Source organism: Dreissena polymorpha, chromosome 5, assembly GCF_020536995.1.
Source record: "Dreissena polymorpha isolate Duluth1 chromosome 5, UMN_Dpol_1.0, whole genome shotgun sequence".
NCBI lineage: Eukaryota > Metazoa > Mollusca > Bivalvia > Myida > Dreissenidae > Dreissena > Dreissena polymorpha.
This window is the reverse complement of record NC_068359.1, coordinates 32,960,134-32,980,619: the sequence shown is the minus strand read 5'-3', so window position 1 is coordinate 32,980,619 and position 20,486 is coordinate 32,960,134. Positions and strand designations below refer to the sequence as shown.

General features: G+C 34.2%; 1 protein-coding gene across 1 annotated transcript; it reads left to right on the top strand.

Annotated features, from left to right (window-relative positions):
• Positions 1–1,184: 1,184 nt before the first annotated feature.
• LOC127832619 (uncharacterized) lies at positions 1,185–19,645 on the top strand. The gene is made up of 5 exons (XM_052358155.1): positions 1,185–1,262; positions 10,955–11,574; positions 13,462–13,620; positions 13,952–14,249; positions 14,774–19,645. The coding sequence occupies exons 3-5, from the start codon at positions 13,606–13,608 to the stop codon at positions 16,276–16,278; spliced, it is 1,818 nt and encodes a 605-aa protein (XP_052214115.1). The 5' UTR covers positions 1,185–1,262; positions 10,955–11,574; positions 13,462–13,605; the 3' UTR covers positions 16,279–19,645.
• The last annotated feature ends 841 nt before the right edge of the window (positions 19,646–20,486 follow it).

Below are 20,486 nucleotides of genomic sequence, written 5' to 3'. Positions count from 1 at the left end.
CAGTTCATCCAATCGTTTATTGACATGAATACAATCGCATTGCAAAACACTCGGTCGATAATTAAACATTAGACCGTCTTTCAAAACCAGTAGTAGTAGTAGTAGTAGTAGTAGTAGTAGTAGTAGTAGTAGTAGTAGTAGTAGTAGTGGTAGTGGTAGTGGTAGTAGTAGTAGCAGTAGCAGTAGTAGTTGAAGTAGTAGAAGCAGTATTAGTAGTAGTAGTAGTAGTAGTAGTAGTAGTAGAAGTAGTAGTAGTAGTAGTAGTAGTAGTGGTAGTAGTAGTAGTAGTAGTAGTAGTAGTAGTAGTAGTAGTAGTAGTAGTAGTAGTAGTAGTAGTAGTATGTTTTTCAAATTGTAAACAAATCCTGTAAAAAAAGCACTCCGCTGATAACTACATTCGGAAAATCTGATAACAGTGATTTATGTTTTATTGATAAGCCTATCATTTAATTCAGAACTCAACACTGTACTTGTAATCTATAATGTTCGAGGGTAGTTCAATTCAGTTGTAGAGAGGCATGTTATTGTATTAATGGTCACCAAATTTGTGTTAATTTTCGATTTTGGTTGTGTGCAGTTAACATTTATATCAGGGCTGTCAGTTAACCTATTCACATTTTCCTAGGTGAATCTGTTTTATTAGAACTTAGTGCACATAATAATGATAGTGACAACCAAATGGCATATTCAAGATTGCAATAGGCAATAATTTACACTTTTTTTGCAATTAACAGTTAAAGTTTAGCTACGGAAATTTTCCCATTACTGAATTTTTTGTTTGTTAACATATCTTTCGAAACTTACAATTCTGATTATATGTCTTATAAATAAAGCATTTTACACACGTGATATATGGCACAATATAGAAATTACGGAATAATCTAGCATAAACCGCTCTATTAAACTATACAGAATATTAGAATATGTATGTGAATTCATATTATAGTAAATGCATCTAAATATCACCATTACCGCACTTATGTATCTAAATGCATTTAACTATTTAACGACCTATCATACGTACGTATGAAATAAAGGTTCGAATGCAAATACTATCTCAATTAGGTTAGAGACACTCAAATTAGTCGCTTTCAACGGCCTTGCAAAGGATAACGTATTCAAATGCGGAGCATGTGCGTCGACATAATTTTTTAACAACCCTGGTTATCATCCGTGATTTACGTGTTCAATTCGATACAGTGTAGCTGTTTTCATTTAAATTACGATAAAGAGTTGGTTATCAACACATATGCATTTGAAAGGTAAGCCTATTTCTGTTATTCCTTAGTATTTTTACCAGAATAATATTTTTTAAGATTGCTAGTAAAGAAATAATGTGAATAATAAAATTTAAATCAATGTGTCTTTAGATAAAGAAGGAACATTCAAAGCCCGTACACATAGGGGTGATGGACAAGCAATACTGGACTTTTCGAGTACGAAAGTGATTTATACATGTCTTATTACGTTCAATTCTTTTTAGAAAAAGCCGCAGTACATTATTTACGACAGTTGCAATGTTGGAAAAGAAGCTGCGTTGTAGCACATGAAGCCAGTGTTCACTTATAATTATAGAGCAAATACAATTATTTCTAAAAACATAACTTGACGTGTTTTTTTTTCACTAAATAGGCATTCGTTTGCAAATGACGACGGTGGCATACCTCTACCTTGCACAGAGAATCGTGCTTGGTTATTTGTCGAAACCAAGTCGTTTGTTTTTCGTTTGACTGGGCAGACAAATGCTACTGTCATTACCTGGGCGTACTCGTTGGTCTTGTGCTCCGTGTAAGAGATGTGGAGCAATGTTCACAGATACTGTGTTCGAAGGCCTGTATCCTGCGTTCTGTGTCCGCCTGAAGCGCCCAGAACTCGCCGTGGAACTGTAGGATGGATGGAGACTTCGAGTGGTTTGTAGAAGTTGTACTTGATTGGAAAGCTGATGGTGCTGCTTGACATCAACCTTCTTAGTCTGGTCATTGCTGCGGTTGCCATGATAATTCTTATTCGAAAATTAGCTGTAATGATGACATCATTGAACAGGGCTGCTTTCACGTACTTGAAGCCAGTAACCTCTCGCCGTTCATGGTGATGTTCGTGCTTTTCACTAGATCTTCGACTTCTCCGTGCTGACCTCCATCGCTTTTAGAGAGTCTGATGTTCAGGGTCCTGGGAGTTCACTGCTGGTGCCTCACATTAGGTCAATCTCGTCAGCAAATCTCAAGTAAAAGATAGGCCTGCCACCAATAAAGATGGAGGTGTGATTGTCTAGGAGAGTCACCGGTATTTAGGTCTATTGAAGAGTACTGCGCTGCTGGTGTTTCCATATAAGTCCTGAATGGCTTGAATGCCCTCCGTTTGAACCTCTCAGAACCTTCTAAAGGGCACCATGCCACTCGCGGTCGAAAACTTTCGTTAAGTTAAGGCGATGAAGTGATGGAAGAAATCACGTTGGTGTTGGTGGTGTTTCTAAATGATGACGTTGCAGTTGACGATCTGTTTTACTGTGTTCCGCCCAGCTCTGAACTCAGCCTGTACCTCCGCCAACCGTTGCGGCTTCAGTATTAAATTCTTCTGTTTGTGAACATAACCGTTTGAAGCATTTCAGGTCGCTGTTCCCGACCGTTTGTGTTGACGCAGCGTTTAGGCCATGGTGAGTTTGTGGCTTCTGACGAACTCAAAATGTTTCAGACCTCTGTCGTTGGTCTCTAGCCTTTGCCGAATCTACATACTTCTCTGACCGGTTTAGGTGTGCTTGAGGTCTACTCTTGGCGTTCCAGTGACCATGGATGATCAATGGGTCTTTCTTCGGGACGTTGGCTATGATGCGCTCTACATTTTTATAAGACTATTTAATTTCCTAGTCGTAGTAGTATAGTGTTGGTGCGAAGAACCTGTTGAGAGTAGAATGAGAATTTTCAAAATAAGTGCATTAATTAAAAAAAAAAGAGTGTACATTTCATTTTAATATGTGGACTAACTCTGCCGACTTAAAATTTTAAAAATATTAGATCATTTATTGATTATTATCATTCGAAATTGGTAAAATAATAAAGCGTTTGTAGACATTTCAACGATAATTAGGGAAATACCTTGAGTACTTATACATCTCTTCCGTAATGTATTTCGCCTACAAAGGCTTTTCAACGTATGGTTTTAGCAATGTACTTCATATTCTGTATGTTTCTAAATAAAACGTTTGTATATTGATGTCAAAAAGCGAACAACAATACATTTTGTCATAATGAAAAAATAGCAGTGACGCAAATTAGCGAAAAAAGAAATCCCACTGTTATAAAAATGGCACACACATTATTATTATTATTAATTATTAATTATAACATGACCTACGCTCCAGGAGTGAAATAACGTAATACTAAATTATGTTTATTACACGGGTGTTATTACACTAGTTATATAACTGTGAAATGACATCATTTGTGTGACGAAATGACGTCATTATTACAGCGAATTTCTTCAGTTAAACTCTTTTACAATGTGAATAAACGATGAAAAGAGCATATAATAAAAAGAAAATGTGTTGGTCATGTTATAAATAGAATCTTAGATTCGTGGTCATTTTGTATTGAATTTATTAAACTCGCCTTCTAAATAAAACGTTTGTATATTGATGTCAAAAAGCGAACAACAATACATTTTGTCCTAATGCCAAAATAGCAGTGACGCAAATTAGCGAAAAAAAGAAATCCCACTGTTATAACAATGGCACACACATTATTATTATAATTATCATTATTAAATCTTAATTATTAATATTCATTTGTTATGTGTTTGTTGTTCCGAGGTATATGAAGGAAGGAAATTACGTACATTTGTTATAACGTATTAGTATATTTAATTGATTATTTATTTAATAATAATAATTGATAATATAGTTATAATAATAATGATGATAGTGGTTATAGGGAAGTGTTTAATATGTGTTATACATTTTGTTGTCATTATGATTACTTAAAGTTTAAAGTTTCAATATTGTTTCGAATTTGCTGTTATTATTTTATAAGTATAATTTGTCTTCTTTTCTTAATTATATTATGATAATAATTATGATAATGATGATGCTTTATTTGGCACTAACATTCGTTTTATTTGATGAACTAGCAGTTATATTTATTGATTTCCTCACTACTATTTAGAACGTTTATATGTTATACATTGCGACATTAAGTGGATTTTTAATGGATTATTCTTCGTGGCGTTTTATATATTTAATCACTTAAATTATATTAATGGTTAAAGCTGGAAGTATGTCTTCTAAATGTCAGCTGACCAACCACTATATGCATATCCAGTTTTTATTTTATTAATTTGTGTGCAATAAGTTCTTTCTTTATGTGTTCCTTACCGCCATTCGATAACCTATGTAAATTATTAAACTTATTAGTATTTCGATTGGCAAAATTATATCAGCATAAGTAAGTATTAAAACCTTATTTTCAGTACATGAAGCAGTAAAGTTACGATCAACATATTTATGCTGACACGTTTTTGCTGTTAAACGTTCAATGGAATATACACCGTTTAGTATGTCGTTAAATATCTAGACCAAGACAAACCAAGAAAAATAGAGGTTATCTATAAACACTCTGATACGGGACACTGCGATCGAAATACATCAAATATCAAACGTGTATTAAATTTATTGCGGCTTTATCCCACAATGTAGGGTTCACATTAAAAAGTTTAAACTAATTCTTTCGGCGACAATTGATTTAGAGCACAGATAACGCAGTCGATCAGAAAGGTAGAGTGATTAAACCCAACATTGCTGAAACTGATAACGTAATGTAACGGGACAGATGAAGGAATAATAAAATTGGGCATATTTTATAACTTAATGCGATTGAAAATGTATTGGAATTAATTTACGTAAACTATTAAGTGTCGACTATTTTTGAGTGGTAACATTTACATTCATAATGAACTATTTATTAAATACTAAGAGATGAGCAATTTACAGATATTGGGAAAGAATTCTCATTAAGTTCTCAATATATACGTCAATTAAATATCAATTGAATCTAAAAGACCTGTAACGATTTTACAACTATCTGGCCTTTCATCGAAAATCATAACAAAGAAGTAGAACAAACTAGTTGTAAAAAGAGTATGACGCGCAAATAGTTTAAACGGCATATCATATTAAAGAAAAACACTTAGAATGCGCTCTGTATTAAACTTAATTGCATACGTTATGTAAGTATATTCAAATATAGATCTGTTTAAAAATAAAATTTATGTTGATGAATTTCATAATCATTTAAAAACAAATGTCAGCAAAACCCAACAATTGTTCTGTACGTGATGATAAATTGCAGAACTTAACAGGACATGGTATATATTGATTGTCTTGTTAGTCATTTGTCGATAGAAGGAGCATAGTCTAGGACAAAAGTCGTGACAGTTAACATATATTAAACTTAACTCAAATACTTTTTTATGCTTTGTCGACTAGCACAATGCACTTGCTTATGTTTATTAAGTTTATTGTCAAAGTATATTTATATCCCATTTACAAAAACTTAACATTTTGGATAACGGGTCAATCCATAGAAAACGCCCATCCGAGTCGAGGGGTAGGTGTTTCCAACCAAGTGTAACAAGCTAACTGGCTTGTAAAAAGTTTTTAAATTTTGCAAATCGTGGTGATATAAAATTTACAGTAAGGAAAAAGTAACAAATTCTGTTTCTGGAAAAGTACCCATTAGGCTCCAACTACCTTAATCAGAAAGGTGCAATTCGTTGTTGTTGTTGTTGTGCTGTTGTTGTTGTTATATTTAACGACTTCGTTACATACGAAAACTATTGACTGCACGCTATATTTTTGAGCACACTTTCTGACGTAACATAGTTTAACGATATTACAGCCCTCGAAGTCTTCTGCAAGAAACAAAACAATTATTTATCTGTTAAAAATGTTTAACGTCACGTTCTTTATGAATGAATACATTGAAAAAGTAAATTGAAAAAAACAACAACAACGTATTCGAACCGGTGTTGTCCTGATCTGTAAGCGGATGCGTTACCACTGCGCAACTCGAAGCGAAACATAATATCGATAATTATAGAGAAAGTGATAGTCAAGACGGCTACGTCGATGCCGAGACAATTATTTTTCATCGTTTTATATCCTTCATTGCTTTTGTTTAATTTTTAAATTACGCTCAATTTCTAGCTTTATCACTGAAAAACGCTTTATATATCGACTTTACAAACCGCATGTGTTGTTTAATTTTATGTAAAAAGGTCAGCCCGCTAAGAAATCTAGAAGCGAGCAAAGTCGATATATAGAGCAAAATTTAATAAGAAATAAACGCTAGCAACTTTCTTGCTGATATGGCTGGAAAGAGAGCGGCATTTGAAAAATTAATACAAGTAATAAACGGTATAAAATGCGAAAAAGCTGCCTAGGCTTAGATGTCGCCATCTTGACAATCACTTGATTACCCTCTGTATAGTAAACGTTAAAAGCTTTTACCAATAATATAATTGTTTTACGAACGATATTTGTTTTATTTTCTAAGAAAGTTTTTCACTAAACATGGTCTTAGAAAAACGTGAAAAATAGTAAGAATTAGAAAATTCAATGTTAATTATCTTATATATTTCGTCTGCCAACATCCTACTTCATCCGGGCTTTTTACCGCATGTTTACTATCAACCGACCGGACCGTCTTTGCGATGTGAGGTTGTTAAGTCGATTGGCAAGACGCTGGACAAATGCGTTTTAGAAAATAATTGGAAAATCTATTGCGCAAGTATATATTCATTATATAAATAAGCATTCGACACGGTCATTCATGACGCATTATGTGTAAGATAGATTCAGTCGGGTGTACGTTGTAAGATGCTACATATACTAAAGTCAATCGAGCAAAAGTTCAAATCATGTGTAAAATATAACAATTGCTTTTCAGAATTCCTTGATATTTTATAAGAAGTCTATCAAGGAAGCCTTATTATTCTTCTCATATAAATTAAATAAATGCATGTTCAGATTTTGAAAATTAACGTTTTTAAATATAGATATACTTTCTTTGCATATATTAGTGTTTGCGGATGATATAGCGCTATTTACAGCAGATCCCTTAAAATTACAATCCCAGTTAAATTGCATAAATACTAACTCTCAAAAATGGGGTCGAACAAATAAATGTTTAAAATACTTGAGTCTGTATATTTTAAAAAAGGAGCAGTACAAATACTTATTCAGGAACAATCAAAACATTGAATTGTTGAAAAGATACCTTGGTATCAAATTTAGTAATAATGGCTCGTTCAATGATGCTGGTCAAAAAAACTCTGAATTAGCAAGAGTTAAAGTCATATACGAACATTATGGCTATTGGGTAGAGAAAAACTCAATCTATTAAAAACATTGTTACTTTTTGACATGTTAGTTTGCTTAGTTTGGGAGGGGGAAGGGGGGGGGGCTATAAAAAATGAGGTTGACACAATAAATCGCAAATTCTGTAATTATGTAGTAGGTGTCCGCCAACAGGCATCAAATGCAGCCGTCTTAGGCAATCTAAGCCATTTCAAATTATCTGTTATCAGGCTCTTAAATTATGATGCGAAATTCTTAATTCGCCAAACTCGCTTATTAGAATTTTGTATGATAAGAATATATCAGATATAACGTTAGCTTATACCAATTTAAAACTCTGCTGGACAACAAATATTAAAAAACCTTTTTGACAATTAAGCTGTGGCTATATATTGAATGAAAACGTTAACTTAACTGTACATACCATTATCAAAACTCATAGTAACGACTTCGAGATCAATACGTCCAGTCGTGGTAAAATACATTCGCAAAGTAAATTTAATTTATAAAGGAGTATGCATTAAAAAAATATATATATGTCGTTGATAATGTTTGCCATAGAAAGGCCCTTACAAGATTTAGACTATTTGCTCACTTATTAGAAATGTAAAGTATTATAAATTAGATAAATCAAAATTGCAAGAGAAAACGGGAAATGAAACTGTGTAGCAGTAACAAGAATGAATCTGAATATCACTTCTTATGTACATATACGCGTTATCGTGATTTAAGAATCAGGCATTAAGTGAACACATCGTTTTAAAATGACAACTAGTTCACCTCTATAAAGTCCAGTTATATCGCTTGAAAATTAATAACTATTTCTTAATTCAGTTACAATGCTATGTTAAAAAGAAATGATTTCCTTGCATGTTAGGTATTTGTTGCTTTTTGATGACACTAACGACGTAAACCATTTTGTTATTTATGTATCAAATGCATATTTGATAATTATGCACATAAACTGAAACTATACAATTCCGAGTAGATTTAATCTGAAATCGTCAGTATTCAATTGTCGGTTATCTGAAGACTTTACATATATAGTTTATACCTAAAATCCCCCTCTGAAACTGCATGATCAGAGGTTGATTATATGATATAAATCTACGTCCAGTGCTCCTCTATTTAGTTTTCAAATCATGCCCCCGCGGTTCAAACTGACCGTATCCTAGAGGCCACATAAATGATATGTTGTAGTGTTTGGCAGTGGCTGTTAGGTAGTGTCAGTCATAGTTAGATGTTGCTGGTTTGTAGTGGTAGTTGGTGGTGGCTTATTGGTAGTAGTAGTTGGTGGTGGCTGGTTGGTTGGTATTAGAATCAGTTTGCATTGGTTCGTTGGTGGTAATAACAGTTAGCGGTTACCGGTTGGTGGTAGTGGTCGTTGGTTGATGGTTTATAGTGGTAGCAGTTGGCAGCGGCTGGTTTTAAGAAGACGTTGGCGGTGGCGAGTTGGTTTGAGTAGTTGGTGGTTGCTAGTTGGCAGTAGAAGCAGTCGGCGGTGGCTGGTTGGTTAACGTTATTGGTGGTTGCTTGTTGGCAGTAGTAGCATTTATCAGTTGATGGTCGGTTGTTGTAGTTGTTGGTGGCTGGTTGGTAAAAGAAGTTGTCGGCGGTGACAGGTTAGTAATAGTAGAAGTCGGCGGTGGCTGGTTTGTGGTAGAAATTTGTGCAGGCTGTTTGTCAGAAGTAACAGTTTGCTGTGACTGACTGAAAGAAATAGCTGGAGGTGTTCGGTTAGTAATAGTAGCAGTCGGCGGTGGCCGGTTGGTGGTAGTAGTTGTTGGTGGCTTATTGTCTGCAGTAGCACTAACTTTTTGCTAGAAGTAATAGCAGCTGGACCTGGCTTATTGATATATGTAGAGAGATGACACAACGCAATTACATGAGCTCCATATTGATATAAAGAACAACAGCTGATAGGCTGGAAGATGCAAATCCTCCAAAGGGAGCCTTGTATTTGGTTTGGTTAATTCAAGCATAATGTGAACAATTCTACTGCTGTTGGTTAATGTCGAAACCGACAGTCCGATATCGAGTATTGTTATCACTAAACCACGCTACTACAGCGATGTATTCAATGTTACTGTTAGCTGTTTCAACAGACCCCTTGCTTTGTGAATGTCTGGGTTTTCCATGTAACATGATAAGTTGTGGCAACACATCTTTTCGTCTATGTTATAACTTTGACAATGAATTATGATCCATTGTCGCTTTGTAGAATAGATTGGGCCCCAAACAGTAGTACAATGTCTAGTGGTTGGTAGCCGCTCTTTTGGAACACAGTGACCGAAGGAAAATTTTTGTAAGGGGGCACGGGTAAACCATGATTAATTTAAACTGTCTTTGTTTAAATGACTGCATTTCTATTCGATCTAGCTGACCACATTTGTTGAATTTTCTAGTAAGATTTGATATTATCAAAATGCTTTTTGTCTTTGGGCGTGTGTTTTCCTCTTGGCAGAATTAGTAGTAGAATGTGCATAGTTCAACAGAATATTTGGTAATGTTGGCGTAATTCACGTATACATATTTTAGAATTCTATCTCTGCCCCGATTACCATAAGATATGTAAGTCTTTTTGCTGACTTCAAAAATATATTCTTTGGTCATATAGTAGGCATCCGCGCAGTTAGGACATCATAGCTCATGCAAAGACTGGAATGCAGCTACGCCGGTCACATAGGGAATTAAGTCCATATTGGCATGACGCGGCTCGTATGTCAATAATTATACAATACACGTCAAAAACAAAACAACAAACAACCGAATCAATATATGGCTGCAATGGTATTATTTAATCAGTAACTCACTACACTATTTAACAGAAAGCAATATAAATATGTATTTTTTTTACTGGAACAAGAACATTCCACACAATCCCCGAATTTGCTCAAAAGGCCTCGAGTAAAACTTTATTCCTAAAAAAGTTAGGCATTTTGAAAGACCCTAAGTGAAACAGTCAATTGAACGAAAATTTAGAATTGTTATGGAATGTTGTGAAATTTCTAGTTTCACAGATTAATTGAAACTTATAAAGTTCTTTTGTAAGTAAGTCAATACATTCAGAATTTATTATTCTCTGAAACCACAATATATTGAATATTTAATATGAAGCAAAAGATAGAAGTATTGCATATAGTCTTTCAAATCATACGCCTGGGTCCAAAGCTGGTCTCGCTTCAGTTGCCAAACGATTGTTATTGACTAATTTAGTTATTATTTGATTTTTTCTATCTGCAACCTCAAGGGTCAGGCGTTAAATATATGAAATGCTAACTTGCATATTGGTAATTTATAAATATTATTAAAAACATGCAATGAGGTCAAAACTGATCACGCCCCAGGGGTCACCTAGCCTATCAAGGCTTATATACTAGCTAACTTAGAATATCTTCTTTGAAATCGCAAGGATTATGGTCAAAATACTTTATGCGTCTAGAAATCCCTACATTTATAATGTAATTTAGAATATTGCTTTCAATGATCTATCAAATAAGTGTGTATTCATTCGTTGTTCTGAAACAGTGCATGCAGATATAGTTTAATATTTACAACGTCACGAAACTTCACCTTTGCACTTATATTATATTTGCTTTATTGCAGGATGATGAAGACCATGGATGATGTTTTTAATCCATAAAATGTTATAACAAATTTAACCGATTGATATCGTCGAAAACAATGGCTACCTTCACACATGTGTTCGCAGACGAAGAAACGACTAATTGGTTCAAAGCGTATATTGCCTTAATAATCACAAAAGAAGGATTGGCGGATTTTGTTGATCGAGAGATTGGAAATGTGCAAACAACCGTAGGGAGAGGCTGTGGAAATTGTTCAACAGAAAGTTTGATAAAATGCCCTACATCAGGTATTTGCAAAACTAACCGCAATCACTGCAATTTCCACAGTACAACAGCAAAACAGTACCGACTATGTCCGACCAATATTTGTCATCAAGTTGTTATGAATATTAAAGCTCAGCATCGATACCCCCCCCCCTTCTATCTTGGAAAAACACAAAGGCTGAACAATAGGCGACAAATCATTGGGAAATCGCTAAATGTTTTTGTCCCCCAGATGGTTATTTACATGTGAATTCAGTACGGGAGACAGACTTTAACGGAGTCATCAATGTTCTGTTAAATTGCAGACACTTCAACACATTATTCTCCTTCTGTATAGCATCGGGGACTTCTACACAACCGTGCCAACTATCGGAGGTAAGTTATTAAGCACTTGCATTCAATTCGATCTCAGAATAACACGCGAACATTTCCCTAAGTTCACTAATCTTAATTTATGATTAATAGTGACACATATTTACCTTATTGCGAGTGAAGAAATACAAATGCCCACAACGTCCTACTTACATCAACTCATTGACATTTTCGAAGGAACATCAATGTCGTCAATTGCATGTTCTTTTTAAAGATATGTTCTTTGTATTTACTCTGTTTAATATATAAAAATTGCATTGGTAAAATCGCAAACAAATCGCCAATCCGTATTCTTCCAGCTGAACAACAAAAAAGTAATATTCACCCACATATGCAATTTTAATCAATTCATTATTCGACAAAAAATATTTTATTAGAAAAACACAACTTTTCTTCCTTAATAGCCTATAAATTCTGAGCATTTAACAATACATTCGAAACCAGAGTGCACGAACTTGCGCGGACCGACAACAAAATTTTGTGCCATCCGGAATTTGAGCCAACCGATTTCTAAAATAGTTTTATTTACCAACATAATTTTGAATAGATTTGCATCTCCAGTTGAAGAGTATTCATTTTGTGTAAATTCCCTTCATTCTGCGTAAACATGAACTGCGTACTATTCCGTACTACCTTCTGCTTTTTAATTAATAACAAACAAATGAACAATGTAACCTTATTTTTCTTTTTTTAAACTATATTTAAAAACAATTACCCATACATAAGATCATATTTGTACGGGTACATGTATGAAACAAAACATGCATGAGTGCTATAGACAGACACAAAGCTGACATATTAAACAGCAATACATGTATTTTTATTCGCCTTTAATAAAAGGAATGTGTTGTGTACATGAGTTGTCGTCAAGATACGAAGGTTTGTATCCCGCCAACAAAAAATAGTGTACTTGGCGTGAGTCTTTGCCTTCCTCGAGATATTTAAGTTGTGTACATCTTTAACCTAAATCAATTAACGATGTCGATGACAAGTTAAGAACCAGTGTGACATCAATTATTGCGTTCATTTAATCAAGCATTCCTAATTGATTAACAGCTTAATGCGATCCAAAGGGAGTTCGAGCAACACGTACAAAAGAACATGTGAACATTGTGACCGGACATTAAACTAATGTCGAGCTATCCGATTATTCGACCCTCGCGTATTCGAGTCATCCGACAGGAATGCATATGAAAAGATAGTAATAGAAAATTGGTGCTTCGAGGAGAGTTCGAGTCAACCGGAAAATCAAGCAAAAAGAGCTCGAGCCATCAACCCAGTTTAAACACTTATCATTAAACTTCACATTATTGAAAGATTAATCACGATTGCTACAACATTCGACGTATTGAGTTATTCTTATCAAAATTGTGTTTTGATGTTTTCAATTTTCAAACGTTTGTCTATAAAAACTGCGGTTATCAACAATGTTTCATTGCTATGACTTTGATACAGTTATGTTTGCATGTGCATTTAAGAGTGCAAAAAGTAGTTTGTACAAACACAAAACACAATCTTATATACAAAACAAAACAAACAAACAGAAAAAATATTTCTTGTAAGCAATCGCAGCATTTCGGTAAACGTTAAATTAGTTTTTTGCGGTTCAACCTTCTATCTACTAACGGGTTATTCCAGACACTAAAGAGTCAAGTATGATGTGTATGTTTAAGTAGATTTTAGTAATAGCTTGGATCTCCTAGTATTTTTATCCGATAGTCTAGAACACCAACAATGGATTTGCATTATGCACGGTGTAAAATGTTGAAATAAATGCTAGATACTACATTTGAAAATCGACATGACATTAACAGTCCATTTTCTTTCTATGTAAAATGTGTAATATGTGTATCTAACATTAAACATGAATAGCGTATTCCTGTTCCGTAGGCGCGTTGTATAGGCAGAGATGTTCGACACACACCAGACTGCAAGATCAATGCAACTGTGCTTCATGAGTATTTCGTGACTTTGACGGCTCTGTTGGCCGATTCATCGCATCTCATTCACGATCAAACTGCACAAAAAGCGCTTATGAAACTGCGACAGGTAAGTACTCATAATTTTCGTTGAATGTACAAGCAAGAAAAGACGATGCTTGGAAATACGTGTAATAACATGTTTTTAAACTCGTCAATGTGATTTCGACGTATGAACTTAATCAATAAAACTCATTTTCCAAGATCAATTTAGATGATGGTATAGCGTGGCGCCAGGACACGGGTGGAAACTATGTTGTAAATTCATTAAAGAATAGAATGCCAAAATATAAATGGCGATATTCAGTAAAATCTACAAACTTCCGTTTGGTAAATATCTAAACATATAAAGGCCAAAACATGCAACATGTAAGCTACTTATGCAAACTGTTTTTATGTAGTTAGAAAATGACAGTCTAACAATAAACCACATCGAGATGGAAAGACTTCTAAAAGAGGCACAAGAGACCCTAACAATTTCAAAGAAGGTTGCTGCTGAATCCAAGAGGCAAATAGCCGAACAACTTTCAAAGGCCGTAACGGTAATACAGTCAAAAATGGGTAACTGTCAGCATGCAATCGATGCACTCACACAACGAAGTATTGAGAAAATGTCTGCTGCCGAAAAATCTGCACTAACTCGTATCGGTCAAGTTAGGTTGAACTGTGAGATACAACACAGTGATCAAAATGTTAAAGGTATGTATGATTGTTTTCAGGTCTCAATAAAACCTTTTCTACGATAATGCAAACATTAAACCGCTTTATGTTTTTAGTGTAGTTTGCTAAACCTTTTAGCCTGTTGATGTGCGATGTATTTTATGTTTGTTGTTCTAAAAGTTTAATGTAACGTTATTGGCTCAGATCTACGTTACGAAATTTGTTTTGCACTATTAAAATATTAATTAAGGTTATAATAAAAATGATGTCTGATACTACAACAATCTATTTTGGAATTTATACCAATAAACTAAGGAAGTCTTATATAAATACGAAAACATATTTACCCAATCTCATAATAATATCTCTTTGCCAACATAGATCGATCTTATATACATGACACAATACTAAGATCAGCATTTTAATTACATGTATATTATACATTTAATCAACGATAGTTTTTTCAATTGTGTTCATATCTCTTTATATCAATTAGGGATAGCTGCAGTTTGTTTTATTTCTGTCACACATGTCTGTTTTTAAATATATTCCCTTTATTTTAGAGTTTTTTCAACGTTTGACTCAGCATTATGAGCAAGTATTAACTAACGTACTAATTTCGCCCTTTGTGCAAAGTATTGATCGACATATGCGAGTGCTATACAGTAAGCCAGCGGTAAACAAAATCTCCAGACATAATGCAGCGAAAATCAACGTGAACTGCTATAATGCGATGTTTTACAAATACAACACATTGAATGGACGAATATATATCCAAGGCGAAGCTGGCGTTGGTAAATCCACATTTACCGCTAAGTTAACTCTCGACTGGCTATGTCAAAAATCATCGTCACAACATCTTACGAGCACATTTGATGACGCGCAGACACTTGATGCTTTTGATTTTGTCTTTTACGTCACGCTGAGAGATTCTGTGGATCATCGTGATGTAGTGCAGATGATCAACGAACAACTAATTAATATGATTTACACTGACGAATATCGCGGGGCCATCTACAAACTTCTTCAGTACATCATGCAAAAATATAGATGTCTTGTGGTGCTTGACGGTCTAGACGATTGGTCAGATCCTAAGGGACAGATTGCAGTACCTTTGATGGCTAGTAGCAACATTCTCTGTACGTTGCTCATTACAACTCGTCCTTGGAAAATGACTGATCAACGAATCAAGGACTCACACATTGACATTCTTCTAGAAATTGAAGGTGTAGAAAATCCCGACTTGCTGAGCCAAAAATTAATTGGTTGCCTTTTCAATAATGAAACGGAATTAAAATATAACGAATTTAACAGCTATATAATAAAACATCAGCTTTTTGACTTACTTAATTCTCCTACAATGCTCACACTGATTGTGTGTCTTTGGGCTGACGGGGTATGCCTGAAAGGATCAAGATGCGAAATATACAGCCACATACTTGATTGCTTACTCAAAAGAGCTATGAGTCGTAGAGCCCTCGTCAAGAAACCTCCGTTTTATTGTTTCAGAAACACTTGTTTCAGAAACACTATATATTGCCTTGCAAATGTTGCGGTAATCGAAGCGCTTTCCAGCGTTGCGTTTGATCTGTTTTTCGCATACAGGACGGAGATTTCAAAGTCATTCGGCAACAGAGAATTGATGAAATACTTGTCAGAAGATCAGAAAACATGTGCATTGACCACTGGTATTCTATCAGAACGAAAGCACAACTCGTTTACCAGGATCAACTCAACATTTAGTTTTGTTCATAAACCGTTGCAAGAGTTTTTAGCGGCCTATTATATAGCAAACAAGCCCTATGTAATTGACGATGAAATAACTAATTCCATTTTCAAATTCAGCTATTTGAATCTTGACATTTCTCAAACATATATATTTCTATGTGGGCTTAATATAAAAGCAGCAGAGAAACTGTCTAATGTAATTAATACAACATGTAGTACGCATTCGCATTTGGGAAGAACTACACAGAACATGATATTGGCGGGATATAAAGAGGCAATATCCAATAATAATAATAATTATATTGACTTTCGTCCTTCTTGGTCATTTTTTTTATTTTGATAGTAACAATCACACTTACGCAAATTACATTGCCACTGATGCAAAGATTTAGCCCGCATTTTATTGGCAAACAAGTCAAATGTCAAATCAATAAGTTTAAACAGCGATTTTAAAGAGATTAGACAATGTGAAATACAGGATATAATAACTTCATCCGCTCATTGTATAGAATGTTTAGAATTAGATGGTGATTATGGAGATTTGGAATTGTCAGCATGCTACAATTTAGAAGTCATTAATCTCCGTGGACATGTGTCGTTTCCAACTGACAGTCTTTTCAAACTAAGAAAGCTAAAACGACTTGCATTACTCAGTGAAGAAATGGCGTTAACTAAGGACACTCATCGCTTGCCGCCTTCAATCCAACAGGTCAATGTGCGCGATGGTGTATATTCCTTTGCCATGTTAAGGAGTTTAATGAACACGATATATTCACATGACCTCCACGTGTATTGCAATATTGATATATTTGATGACGGATATCAAGATATCGAAATCCAAGAAGGCATGTTCAACAAGCCTATTCTTAAAGGGGCCTTTTCACAGATTTTGGCATTTTTTAACTTATTCATTAAATGCTTTATATCGATAAATGTAAACAATGGATCGTAAAAGCTCGAGTAAAAAATCAAGAATAAAATTAAAAAAAGGAAAAGAACATTGCCCGGACCAGGTTTCGAACCAGTGACCCCTGCCAGAGTCCTGAAGTAAAAACGCTTTAGCCTACTGAGCTATTCCGCCGAGTACATATACTTTATACCTTATATAAGCAATCTTCGTAGTTTCACAAAATTTAACGACAAAAACAGAACTCTCCAAATTATTCAATCGTTTCGCGTTGCAACGCTTTATAATTTTTAGGTTTTAAAATCGTCAAAAGATGCATATAATGGCTATATTAGACCATGCTAAATGTTCAGTATTACTGTTTCCTCACAAATATCATAACTAAAACGAAAATTTGCGAATCTGAAACAACTTTTTTCAATTTTGTCAATTTACCAAAGCGTGAAAAGATCCCTTTAATAATGTTAGAAAAGATATGTCAAATGTATGAAATATGTCTGGAATCGGGTTGAAATGTTTTGGTTTCGGTAATGGTGTTTATGAAACGTTAATTGGGGCACCAATCCGAAGATTGTCCATAACAGGAATTCCAAACGCGCCATCACTTTTTCGAATATTACCAACACTTACCGGTCTCGAGGAGCTTAACGTTAGTACGGTGGATTTCTGCTGCGATTTCAAATTGCCTCAAGTAATACGACTTATAAATTTTGACCCAATTATTTGTTCCTCGTCATCGCTGGCTAATTTTGTGGCATCAGTGTCAACATTAAAGCACACTATTAAATGCAACATGCGTATATGTAAAATGGAAACAAATAAAAAGCCTGTGTTAGTCATCTGCCCGGAGTGGTTTTCGAGTCCACCAGAGATCTTCCTGCAACAAACCCAAGAGGAGGTTTCAATCAAATATGATCAAGTTGATTATTTCGGAATGGCAGAGGCATTGGTGTCTGTTATCAAAGTTTGTCTTCCTACAGGATTGAAACTTGGCAAACCTGAAAAGGGATTCTCAAGGGTGCGAAGCTATATGACAGGATTTATTAAACAAAAATTAAATGCAATAGAAAATTCTGAAGAGCTATTAGCTAGCGATTGCCCAGTAATGTGTAAACTGTCAATTCGCCATGAAGAATTTTTTAAGAAGGATAAAACTGAAAAAAACGAAAAGAAATGTACCTAAATTGGAAAGCTTCAGAAACATATCCACGTTAGCAGTAAGATGTAAAAGCAACGACACTATTGAAATTATCAAAGCACTATCAAGCCAGAGGAGTATAAAATGTGCAACTTTTGTCGGAATAGAAACTATTGCATTGCTGTCAGATGCGTTTCCGAATCTTATCAACTTGGAGAGGATACGAATAATTACCTGTCCATGGCTGGTTACTCCGAATGCGCTACGACGGGTCCTTAGCTTTTACTTTAACCAGACTGTGCACTTGCAAATGCTGTTCCCTTTCGAAGATCCCCTTGATATGTTTTTCGAAATCGAACAAGATCTTAGTGTTATGAAAAATGTGGATGTGATTAGGTTTGCTCTTCTTCGGGGGCATTTTATAAGAAATTATCATAATGATAATGATGATGATGTTGAAGCAGACGATTACAAACTTATTACCCCACTAGTTAATGGTAAGGGAAACCAGTTTTTGAGTTTAAAAATCAAGTTTAATTATGACGAATTTGCAGCAATAAAGCTCTGACACTGAACAACCCAAGCGAATCAATAATCAAAGATTCGGTGTAAAGTGTCAATAAACGTGAAAATGATCAAATTTAGATATAAAATATACTTGTTTAAATGTTCAGTGTTATTAAAGTGTCAACATATGTAAGGAGAGAGTATTTGATTTTGTGGACACTGGTTAAATATATTACACTGTCCTCCAAGTCAGTACCTTTGTATTTCTACTAGAGTAGGGATTATTACAGGTTTCATGCTTTTCATGAGCAGTTGTACTTTTAACCGTCATAAGATGGATAATTCTCTTTGATCACTTACTTATACGCATCTCGAACGATGTTTGGAGTTACAAATTAAATCATCTTCTCAACAAATAACTAACACAAACTATAATAGTACGTATCTTGGCGCAAATATAACGTTTTACTACAAACATGTTATTTATGTATAACATGCGTTTTTTTAAATGCTTGTACTAATGTTGCTTATGTTGTGTGTACTGATCGTGTTGTTATCTTCTATCAAAGTCCATGTTATGGGACGATCCCCGAAATTTTCAACACGATAACGGGATTAATGTAAATATCAGGCCTGTCATGTATATTTGGTTCAATACAAAATACGGCACAAAATATAATAAAATAACGGAATACAATAAAATATCGTTTATATTTTGAAAATTGTAATTAATCGTGTTATCATTCAGATTTATTGTATACTATTGTTATGTTGTAGTTACAATATAAATTATTTCTTTTGGTAGAATAGGGTACTTGTGAAAGAATTATTAAAATAAGGACACAAATAGAAAGACGTGACAAGCATCTGTCAGGCAAAATGTACGTATGTATTTCCCAAACAACCGTGTTATAGGAGGGTTATGCATTTACAATAGCTGGTAAGAGTTTAACTTTTAACTATTCCTTTGAAAATGAGGTCTGTAAGTTAGTTATTAGTGAAGTGATCTTTTCTAAATTACACTTCTAGATTACACATATAGATGCAGAAATGGAAATCCGTTCATATTTTCTTGTTTGCCCCAAAACACCAATTTATTCAATAGAATATTTCATAAGACACATATGTGTTTAAATAAATTAAAAAAAAATCAATCAAATCTATTGAAACGCATGTCTTTTGAATTCATGTAAACCATTTGAACATTTATTGAATTTTCCTTGTTGGTATATATATATATATATATATATATATATATATGTGAACATATTTAACGTTAAAAAAACTCGGAATCTAACTCATCTTGAACGAATCCTAGAATGCATAAACAACCACAAGTCGCAACGTATACATTATAATTCTGCACTGATTCTAATTTACTTGATATTTGCATGACGCGGAAATGATTTTCCTTTAAGCGTGTAAAGGGAACAACCCTGTTTTGAAATAACTTGTCGAAATAACTAACAGTACAGTACACATTGATACTTCTACCAACTTGACCTGCGTCTCGAAGATCGTGGTAGTTATTTTTGATTTAAAGTAACAATGAATCAATATATACTATCAATGTGTTTCTACGAGAGTTTGTAGATTGGTTACCATATATTATTATTTGTATTTTACATTTTGGTTTATAATTTTAATATTTCTGTTTGTGATGTATGTATTTTCTTGCATTGTATTGGAAATTGATTACTTCCCTAAACCCATGACTACCGGGTGGTAAACAGGTTGTATTCTCTTCAGGATTTTTTAAATTTCTATTTGTATAATTAATTTTCGTATTGTTTATGTTCGGAGTATGTTTTATTCCACTAATAAATACCGAACAAAAACACAAGTGTATCAGTCATACTGAATATTTCAAAAAGTATTTATTAGTGATTGGAATCGGTTCCCCAAAACGGAGTCGATTAATTAGAGGCCATAATCAGCAATTAATCGATTAATCAGCTTTTTTAACAAAAAATTAAGTTTTTAATATTTAACCAAT

Coding starts and splice junctions, on each gene's coding strand:
- LOC127832619 (XM_052358155.1), top strand. Junction 14,250..14,773: donor CAGTGATCAAAATGTTAAAG/GTATGTATGATT, acceptor CCTTTATTTTAG/AGTTTTTTCAACGTTTGACT.